The sequence below is a fragment of the Gorilla gorilla genome, chromosome 1 (assembly GCF_029281585.2).
Source record: "Gorilla gorilla gorilla isolate KB3781 chromosome 1, NHGRI_mGorGor1-v2.1_pri, whole genome shotgun sequence".
Taxonomy (NCBI): Eukaryota; Metazoa; Chordata; class Mammalia; order Primates; family Hominidae; genus Gorilla; species Gorilla gorilla.
In genome coordinates this window covers 39,456,063-39,466,738 of record NC_073224.2, presented here as the reverse complement: position 1 = coordinate 39,466,738, position 10,676 = coordinate 39,456,063, and the positions used below count along the sequence as shown (strand labels likewise).

The window sequence follows — 10,676 nt, the reverse complement described above, 5'->3', positions numbered from 1 at the left end:
GACGGTCTGTGGACGGCAGGTTAGAACGCCCGTCCAAGCCAGGGGGGTGGACCTAGCACTGCAGGGTCCACCTCGGGCCAACCAACTATATTCCCGGGAGGGGGGGGGCTGCGCTTCCCGGACCCAGCTGCCCTCAGGGGAGAGAGGACACACTTAAGAGTTTGGGGCCGGCGTGGTAGCTCATGCCCCTGATCCCAGCACTTCGGGAGGCTGAGGCGTGAAGATCACTTGTAGCAGGAGTTTGAGACCAGTCTAGCCAACTTGGCGAGACCCTGTCCCTAAAAAAAATTTTTTTTTTAATTAGCCAGTTGTGGTGAGCGCCTGTAGTCCCAGCTACTCAGGAGGCTGAGGTGGGAGGATCGCTGGGCTCAGGAGTTCCAGACTGCAGTGAGCCATGACGGCGCCACTGCACTCCAGCGCAGTGAGACTCAGTCTCAAAAATAAAAGGGGGAGGGGTTGGGGGTAAAATTAGTTGTGAAAACAAGTAAGGCTTCCTGGGACAGAACAATCAAAGGGGTGGCGCCGGGTCCTCCAAACAGCTACTAGCTCAGCCCAAGCCCCCCCTCGGCCCCCAGGGCAGCAGCCCGCAGAGCTCCACCCGCAGGCGCCCGGGAAACTCCGCCCCCCGGCCAGCAGGGGGCGCGCGCGCCGCCGGCCCCGCCCCGTGGACGTGGGCTCCGTGGGCGTTCCCGCGGCCAGGCATCAGCAATCTATCGGGGAACGGCGGTGGCCGGTGCGGCGTGTTCAGTGGCGGCTCTGGCCGCTCAGGCGCCTGCGGCTGGGTGAGCTCACGCGGGGCGGCGAGGCGGCAGCGTGTTTCTAGGTCGTGGCGTCGGGCTCCCGGAGCTTTGGCGGCAGCTAGGGGAGGATGGCGGAGTCTTCGGATAAGCTCTATCGAGTCGAGTACGCCAAGAGCGGGCGCGCCTCTTGCAAGAAATGCAGCGAGAGCATCCCCAAGGACTCGCTCCGGATGGCCATCATGGTGCAGGTGCGGGCCTCTGTGCGGGCGGCGGGGCGGGGACGCGGCGCCCCGGGTTAACTGTGTCCGGGAAGGCTGGGGGAGGGCGGGCCCAGGGAGCGAGCGGGCCCGGGCCCGGGCCCTCGGCACTTGGGGCCTATGGGGCCGCGGCCGCCCCTCCTCCCGAGCGGCCCGGCCGACCCTTCCGGAAGGTTTTGCTGATGTTGCAGGAAAAGCCCGGGAAATAAAGTCTGCAGCTGGTGTTGCCTTTCGCTTTGTGAAAACGAGGAGCCTCTTCTCTCCTCCTTTTTGGGTGGTGGTGTTTTATTACTGCCGTTCGCCTCAGGGGTTGGGGGGGAATTGTACATGGTCTCTTTAAGCTAGTCTGATTTTGACCTATCTTGTTCTGGAGGGTTTTTGTTCTACATGGATGGTGGCGACTGACATGTGGGTTTTTTTTGTTGTTGTTGTTAAACCTATTTTTGGCAGTCATTTCAACACGTCATTTAAACTCTCACCCTCATTTTTTATTTTAATTAGGCAGAACTATGCAGAAAGGTGTCATTTCTGTACAGTACATTCACTTTGAGCCTAATTTGTGCTTTAAAGTAACATTTTCCCCAAATTTTCCAGATTCGCAGACGCGTTCTCTTGGTGCATTTGCAGCTGTCTGGTTTGAGTAAGAGTGGCTCCAGGGGGGTTTCTCATGTGGGCTTTTTGATAGATTGAATCCCCTTCTGAGGTTTCCTGAGCCTTCTGTGAGGTGGTGGGCTTGAAGGCCCCTGTCATTTCCCAGGGGCTCCTGCCTCCAGCTTCCAGTTTGCCGATGTCTACCTTTGTATTAATAATTCTGGTTCTCACCTGCCCTGTTCCTCCTCGCTTCCAACATATTACCCAAGCTTAGTGCTCATGGTCAAGGTAGCTTGATTTTCCTCCCTTCCATGAGCTGTAATGTGTTTTAGGAATGACCAGCTTTCCCTCAGTGGATTTTCAGTACTTAGAGAGTACAAGGGAGGGCGACATTTACCGACTGGATACCCAAGTGCCAGGTGTACTTCCGTTATCTTATTTCACAATATGCCTGTCATCTTGGTGTCCTCGGGGCATACCTAAGTCAGTACGTGGCACACAGTGCTTATTTGGTAGGCATTTTTTAAGTTCTAAGCACTCTGTTAGGTTTTAAGGACACAGAATCCACCTTTGGGAATTTCCAGTTTGGTTAAACGGGAATTGACTGGTAAACAAACATTACCGTAAGAGGGGATGGATGCCACCTGATGGAGCTGTGCTCTAGGCATTGTGTGCCTAGGAGTCCGAGATGACCCAGCTAAGGGTGGAAGCTTGATTAGGAGTCGTTAATTCACAGAAGTGGAGCAGAAAGATGAGGATAGGGAAGTAGACAGGGCCTACAATTTGAAGAGCCTTGTTTCCCACTAAGGAACCTAGAACTTACTTTGAATATACAAGGCAGCCTGTTATGAAGTTCTCACTCCTGGTGCAGGAGCTCTTAACCCAGGGTCTGTGGGATGGTAGGTAGAAGGCAAGAGGTCCATGAGTTTAGATAAGAAAAAATTGGTATCTCCATCTCCACTAACCTCTAGATAAAATTATTTCCTCTAATCATAAATGTAAGCAGCAAAGCAAAGGCATATTAGCAGTCCCTATTATTTTTTTCACCAGTGATAATTACAGATATTTTCATATGACTTTACAGTTGGAAGTTTTTCAAAATATAATTTACTCTCATTGCTACAGAAATCACAGTTATTAGAGGCGGTGCTAGATCTTGTTATTTAATGCTTAAAAGCTCACGGGTTACTGTACCCAAATTACCTTTCAAATGTTTTGATAATTATCTCAGTGTTTCCTTTTCGAGCCTTTTTGTTTGTTTTGTTTTTTGAGATGGGGTCTCACTATGTTGCCCAGGCTGGTCTCAAACTCCTGAGCTCAAGCGATCCATGCACTTCGGCCCCACAAAGTGCTAGGGTTACAGGCGTGAGCCACCGTGACTGGCCATTTGCGAGCCTTTTTATTACGCATTTTTAAATGTTATTCTGAGAAAGGGACATCCAGGCGCCTTAACAGGTGGGCAGAGTACCGTGTTCTAGTGGAAAGACAAACAAAACCCAAGTCCAGACTGTGTTGAGGCTTAGAACAACACCGCTGTGGAGGAAGTTAGAGGAGGCTTAGCTGTGGGGGAGGCCGGATGGAGGAAACTGAACCTGATCAAGTTTAACATTCTGGGGCCGGGCTTGGTGGCGCATGCTTGTAATCTCAGCTCTTTGGGAGGCTGGGGTGGGCAGATCACTTAAGCTCAGCAGTTTGAGACCAGCCTGGCCAACATGGTGAAACCTGTCTCTACAAAAAAATGCAGTGATTAGCGGGTCGTGATGGTGTGTGCCTGTTAAGTCCCAGCTACTCCGGAGGCTGAAGCTGGAAGATTGCTTGAGCCTGGGAGGTGGAGGTTGCAGTGAGCTGAGATAGTGCCACTGCACTCCAGCCTGGGCGACAGACCCAGACCCAGACCCTGTCTGAAAAAAAAAAATAGTAATAACAACATTCTGGGCTTTACTTTGGTATACTTGATAGTGAAAGAAACTCTTTATTATTAAAAGTAACTGTGATTTTTATGTAATGGTGATTAAGGGTGGATTCAGAGTTTTAATTCAGAATTTAAAGTTGGTCTGCTAGGCTGAGCTGGTGAAGGCCAAAAAGAAAGAAGCCTTTTCACTTGCTTGAATTTAAATACCTTCTTTTACATTTACTTGGGAGTATTGTTCTCTGAGTATCTGATACCTGATACTTTAGCCCTCATGCCTGGGGCATCTTGGGAGGGATGAGCTGGGCCCTCCAGCATTTTGGTGGGAGGAGGATGGCGGTAGACCTTTGAGTTGCTCTGTCCTGGGAGGGTTTGAGTACCCGGAGGCATGCAGTGAGGTCAGTTCATTCTCTCTGTGGCCTAGGTGGACAGGTAGCATGGCCTGTTCTGCACAGAAGGGAACCCAGTTCACCAGCTGCTGGTTGGGTGAGGACCCTGGTATGTTAGGTGCTCAGTTTTTGCTTGGGTGCACAGCCAAAGATTCTGCGCCTTGCCTCAGCTGTGCAGCTAACAAATGGAGTCGATAGTCTTGTGACCTTGGTTTGGTGCCTTTCTGCCACATCATTCTCAGTCCTGAGTTTAGGGCAAAGCATTGCTTTGGTCAGGGGTGCTTCTGCTGAGGCTCTTGTCCTCTAAGCTTGTGCTGTGATTGCACCATTGGGCAGCAGCTCCAGGGTGTCCAGCACTGTGCCGGTGGTTGGGGGAGACAGCACCCAGACCAAAGGGCAGCAGGTCTGGGGCCCCTGGCAGAGCCAGGAAGAAGTGCCATAGCCATTACCTGTGCCCTTTATACAAGGATAACTGGAACATTGCACGGGAAGGGTAGGCAAGGGGTAGACAAGCAGGCAGAGCAAGGTCGAGGCCATTGCAAATGTTCCATGATAGCCAGATGCTTAGGGATCTGTATCAGCAGCCTAATTGAGATCTAGTAGAACGTTTGAGAGTTGGAACATGAGTATGCTCTCAGAAATGCCATTTGTTGTCTCTTCTACAGCAGGAATTTCCCCATCCTTCCTTTTTTGTTCCATCTGACTTGGAGCCCTAAGCAAACACTGCATGCCCTCTGTGACAGATGTTGCTGGAGAATAGCAAGATAGGCCCTTATGAAATAATCACCAAATGCATAGTTCTTAGTGAGGGGAGCTGTGGAAGGAGCATTGGGAGATGTGAGGGAGTGCTCTGAACAGAGCTGGAGAGCATTCCAGACCCAGGGGAAAGCTGATGTTGAGGAGGCCTTGTGCTGCCATAGTCTTAGCTGTTCATTTTAATACATCACATCCAGAAAGAGGCCACTCACAGTGGAGAGAGATAGTGGGGCACCTTATCATTGCTTTTCCAGAGCATTTTCCCTGTCCCCACAACTCCATTCTAAAAATTCAGCACATTTACTTTTAATGCTGTTTTAATAGTCTTATTGCATCTGTGTGACATTTAGCCTTATGTTCTATAAAAGCAGATGTTTGGGACTTCCCTTACTTTAGTCAGATCACAGTTGGTGTATTTTTAAGTAGCTCTTCCTGCCGGGCAGTGGAGTGTGGTGGGAGGAATCATGGTGTCAAATCATTCATTTGCTGCCTCTGTGACTCCCAACCCCCCAGGCAAGGATTTCCAGCCCCGCTGTCTCCATCTGTGAATGAAAGGGCTGGTTCCCACCCAGAGGCAGATTGTGGGATTACACAGGATGGCTTATGAAAGGAGCAGGGACCCACACTACATGCTGTGTCTTCCCCTTCTTCCCAATCGCTGTCACCGTCCACTCTGTAAAGCCAGGACTGGGTGCAGTGGTTCATGCCTGTAATCCCAGCACTTCGGGAAGCCGAGGCGGGCGGGTCACGAGGTCAGAAGTTTGAGACCAGCCTGGCCAACATGGTGAAGCCCCATTGCTACTAACAATACAAAAATTAGCCAGGCGTGGGTGGCACGTGCCTGTAGTCCCAGCTACTCAGGAGGCCGAGGCAGGAGAATTGCTTGAACCCGGGAGACAGAGGTTGCAGTGAGCTGAGATCACACCACTGCACTCAGTGCAAGACTCGGTCTCAAAAACAAAGCCAGACAGTGCTTGAGGCCTGGGAGCAGAACCTGACCCTGTCACAATGAAAGGCCTAGTGGGAAGCAAACCACCTGGAGAGGGGAACTGTGTTCCCTGTGGCCAGACTTCCCAGGTCCTACACCTGGGAAACTGCACCCCAGAAGGCCAGTGAGCAGCTGACTCCAGCTCCAGGCATGCTGCCCCGAACCATCCGCTGTCACAGTTGCCTCACAGACCTCCATTCATTCCACTCCCATCTGTGTGGCTGCTGCAAGCTTGACACTTTTTTCTGACACACTTTCTCTGCTTTGCTCATTATCTGGGTCTTGTTCCTTGTTATTCTTAACTGCAGAGGCACTTAAAGAGCCCTTTTCTGGGGCACACAGGCCCTTTGAGTCCAGGCAAGCCTGGAGCAGTTGTCTGGCCGTTCGCAGCAGATGCTGCAGGATTGTGACTCTGCACAAGTGTCTTCTGTGCGTTTCACTAGGCCATGAGGCAGCTCACCACTAAATGTAGCAGTGTGTGGTCAAAAGGGACATGGGGCAGAGCTCAGTGGTAAAAGGCCACCTTTCTCGTGGCTGTGTTTGGTGTCCTAAGAGAATGAGCTCAAGAACAGTGGGCTACAGTCTTCTGACCCTTGGGGAAGATCGTGAGAAGGATGCTGCAGCTCTTCATGTGAGAGCGGAGCCTGTCCTCCTTTCACAGATAGGAGAACAAAGGTTTCACGTGCTATCCCACTGCTGGGGCTGGGACTGGGGTCGAGGTCGAGGTCAAGGTCTAGCGGGTCTAAGCCAAAAGTTAACTGCTTACTTACTTCCCTCTGTTTCTCTTCCTTCTAGTCGCCCATGTTTGATGGAAAAGTCCCACACTGGTACCACTTCTCCTGCTTCTGGAAGGTGGGCCACTCCATCCGGCACCCTGACGTTGAGGTGGATGGGTTCTCTGAGCTTCGGTGGGATGACCAGCAGAAAGTCAAGAAGACAGCGGAAGCTGGAGGAGTGACAGGTGTGTACATACTGGGGCAGCATGGGCATTCCGCCCCCATCCTGAAGCTCCCAGGAGGGCCTCGTCTCAGAGAGCAAAGCAAACCTCCCCCAGCTTGCCCTCTCCCACATGTGCAGATCAAGCGTATGGTGCCCATGTTATTTCAGCAACACCTCCTGGACTCAGCATCATCTGTTGCATGATATTTGGTATTTTGTTTTTCCAGATGCTTGGAATGTAGCCTTTAAAGTTGTTTTGTTTTTAATAGACTTTATTTTTGTTCATGGCAAAAGTAAGCAAAGAACAAAGAGTTTCCAGTACCCCCTCCCCCTCCCACCACACAGGCTCTTCCTTGTCAACACCTCCCACCAGAGTAGTACATTTGTTATAATTGAGGAACCTACACTGACACATCATTATTGCCCAGAGTCCAGAAACTCCTGATGCTCTACATTCTATGGGTTTGGACAAATGTATGATGAAATGCATCTGCCATTATAGTATCATACAGAGTAGTTTCAGACCTGCACCCTTCTGCAGCCCCCTTAAGATTAAGGAAGAATAGCTCATCTCTGAGAGGGGAATGAGGTAGGAGGTGGGGCTCAGACACCAAACCAAACCGAGGACTAACTAAAGCAGGGACAGGGACGAAGCAGCTTTCCATAAAACACCCACCAGTGTGCCATATCAGTTTACCATTGCCATGGCAATACCCGGAAGTTACCACCCCTTTCTGTGACAACAATCTGATGACCTAAAAGTTACCACCCCGTTTCTTAACATGTCTGCATAGTCTGCCCCTTAATTTGCATATAATTAAAAGTGGGTGTAAATATGACTTCAGAACTGCCTTTGAGCTGCTGCTCTCAGCACACTGCCTGTGGGGTAGCCCTGCTCTGCAGGAGCAGTCACAGAGCCATAACACTGCTGCCTCAACAAAGCTGCTTTCTTCTACCACCAGCTCGCTCTTAAATGCTTTCCGGAGCGAAGCCAAGGACCCGCCCAGGCCAATCCCCAATTTAGGGCTGGCCTGCCCTGCATCAGTTTCACTGCTCTAAAAATCCCCTGTTTATCCCTCCTAATTCCTGACAACCACTGCTCTTTTTACTGTCTCCACAGTTTTCTCCTTTTATGTCTTCTCCCATGTCTTAGTACAGGTCATGTCAGGTGACATAGCAGAGCAGAAAGCAAAGCTATTAAAAGCTTTATTAGGAGATGTAATCCTAGGGCAGCAAGAGAGAGGGAGGAAGGGGAGGCAGGAGGGCAAGCACAGTGCCATACGTTGTCAAGCTGGCCATGGCTTCATGAGAAACAGCCAATGGCTTGGTCATGCAGGATGCCCTCACCCAAGTCCTTTGCCACCAAGCTTCAGAAAAGCCCCTCGGAGCAGGAGGAAGGGAGCAGCATTATCCGTTGGTTCTTTCTGCCTCTTGTTTCTCATTGGTTTTAGCTCGCCGGAGGTGCTGTGGTTCTCTGCACTTCCAGACTGTGTTCCTGGCCTCTGCACAGTCACAGCCGGCAGCCAGAGCTGCCTCTAGATCTGGAAGTGGCGGGAGGACTCTCAGTCCCTGGTTTTGAAAGAGTTGGCCTGTTGGTGACAGTGCTGTGTTTGTTACTGTGGTGGTCACTACAGGGTGGGTATGCCAGCGTGTGGCCCTTACCCTGAGGCAGTGACAGTGCTAGGGAACAAGGCTGTGGCACCAGCAGCCACTGTCAGGTAGCCCACCCTGGGGATACAGATGAACTACATCCAGTACGTGTAATTTTATGGTTCCTTATTTCTTTTAACATCTAAATGTTTACTCTGTTTGAAAGTTATCCCGGTGTGTGCTAATGTGTGGTGTGAGGCGTGACTCCAGTTTTATTTTTTTCCAGATGATGATCTAGTTTCCCTACTTTGTTTTTTTGTTGGTTTTTGTTTTTGTTTTGTTTTCGAGATGGAGTCTCACTCTGTTGCCCAGGCTGGACTGCTGTGGCATGGTCTTGGCTCACTGCCACCTCCGCCTCCCGGGTTCAGGCGATTCTCCTGCCTCAGCCTCCCGAGTAGCGTGGTGCCTGCCACCATGCCCAGCTAATTTTTTGTACTTTGTTTATTGGCTTATTCATCTCCCCCATTGAGAGGTGTCTTGTATCACGCACAAAATCTCTGTATTTTGGGGTCCTTTTAAAAATTTCTGTTCCATTGTCTATTTGACCTTTTTTTATATGCAAACTTTTTTTGTTGTTGTTGGAGACGGAGTCTCGCTCTGTCACCCAAGCTGGGGTGCAGTGGTGCGATCTCGGCTCACTGTAAGCTCCGCCTCCCAGGTTCATGACATTCTTCTGTATGCAGACTTTTTTTCTTATAGCAGTTTTAGGTTCACAGCAAAATTGAGTAAAGTACAGAGTTTCCATATACCCGCTAGCCCTACCCACCCCACACATACACAGACTTGTCCACAATCAACATCGCCACCAGAGTGGTCCATGGTTATAGCTGATGAGCTACATTGACACATCGTTATCGGAGTGGTCCATGGTTATAACGGATGAGCCACGTTGACACATCGTTATCCCTCGAGGTCTGTGGTTTACATGAGGGCTCACTCTTTGCATTGTACATTCTGTCAGTTTTAACAAATGTACATTGACATGCATGTACCTTTATGGTAGCCTCCAGAGTCCTTTCACTGCCTGGGAAATCTCTGTGCTTTGCCTAGTCATTCCTCCCTCCCCTCTAACCTCCAGTAACCACTGATCTTTTTGCTTTCTCCGTAGTTTTTCCTTTTCCAGAATATAATATAGTTGGAATCATACAGAAGGTAGCCTTTTCAGATTGGCTTCTCTCACTAGCAATGTGCTTTTAAGATACCTCCATGTCGGACCGGGCACGGTGGCTCACATCTGTAATCGGGCCGGGCACGGTGGCTCACATCTGTAATCCCAGCACTTTGGGAGGCCGAGGCCAGCGGATTACGAGGTCAGGAGTTCGAGACCAGCCTGGCCAATATGGTGAAACCCTGTCTCTATTAAAAATACAAAAATTAGCCGGGTGTGGTGGTGTGCGCCTGTAGTCCCAGCTACTCGGGAGGCCGAGACAGGAGAATTGGTTGTAGTGGGAGGCGGAGGTTGCAGTGAGCCGAGATCATGCCACTGCACTCCAGCCTGGCAAAAGAGCGAAACTCTGTCTCAAAAAAAAAAAAAAAAAAAAAGATTCCTCCATGTCTTGTCGTATTGACAGCTCATTTCTTTTTATTACTAAATAATAATCCATTGTCTGGATTACCACAGTTCGTTTATTCATTGACCTGCTGAAGGACATCTTGATTGCTTCCGAGTATTGGTGATTATGAACAAAGCTGCTAGAAACATCCACCATGTGCAGGTTTTTATGGGGACATAAGTTTTCAACTCCTTTGGGTAATCAAGGAGTACAATTGCTGGATCATGTGGTAAGAGTATATTTAGTTTTGTAAGAAACTGCCAAGCTGTCTTCCAAAAAGCTGAATCATTTTCCATTCCCACCAGCAATGGATGAGAGTTCGTATCATCGTACATCTTTGCCATTTGGTGTTGTCATTGTTTTGGATTTTGGCCATTCTAATAGATATATAGTATTTTATTATTGTTTTAATTTGCATTTCCCTAATACTGTAATTATCTTGAACATCTTCTCATATGTTTATTTACCATCTCTATATCTTTGGTGAAATGTCTTTTGCCTGCCCCTACCCCCACTTTTTTTTTTTTTAAGACTGTCTTGCTCTGTCGCCCAGGCTAGAGTGCAGTGGTGTGATCACAGTTCGCTGCAGCCTTGACCTCTGTCTCCCACCTCAGCCTCTTGAGTAGCTGGGACTACAGGTGCACACCACCATGCCTGGCTAATTTTTTTAAATTTTTTGTAGAGACAGGGCCCCACCTTGTTGTCCAGACTGGTCTCAAACTCCTGGTTTTGCTCTTTTTAAAATCACATTGTTTGTTTTCTTACTGTTGAGTCCTAAGAGTTCTTGGTATATTTTGGATAACAGCCCTTTGTCATATGTCTTTTGAAAACATTTTTTCTCAGTGTGTGGCTGGTCTTCCGCAGAGCAGAAGTTTTTAATTTTGTGAAGTCTAGTTAATCAGTT

At 49.4% G+C, this 10,676-nt stretch overlaps 1 protein-coding gene across 1 annotated transcript in view; it reads left to right on the top strand.

Moving 5' to 3' along the window:
* The first annotated feature begins 379 nt into the window (after positions 1-379).
* Positions 380-10,676, top strand: part of PARP1 (poly(ADP-ribose) polymerase 1) — a 47,365-nt gene continuing 37,068 nt past the window's right edge. The window contains exons 1-2 of the mRNA XM_019031257.4: positions 380-988; positions 6,426-6,591. Of these exons, the coding sequence (XP_018886802.2) occupies positions 869-988; positions 6,426-6,591 (286 nt within the window). The 5' untranslated portion in view covers positions 380-868. The remainder of the gene's footprint in view (positions 989-6,425; positions 6,592-10,676) is intronic.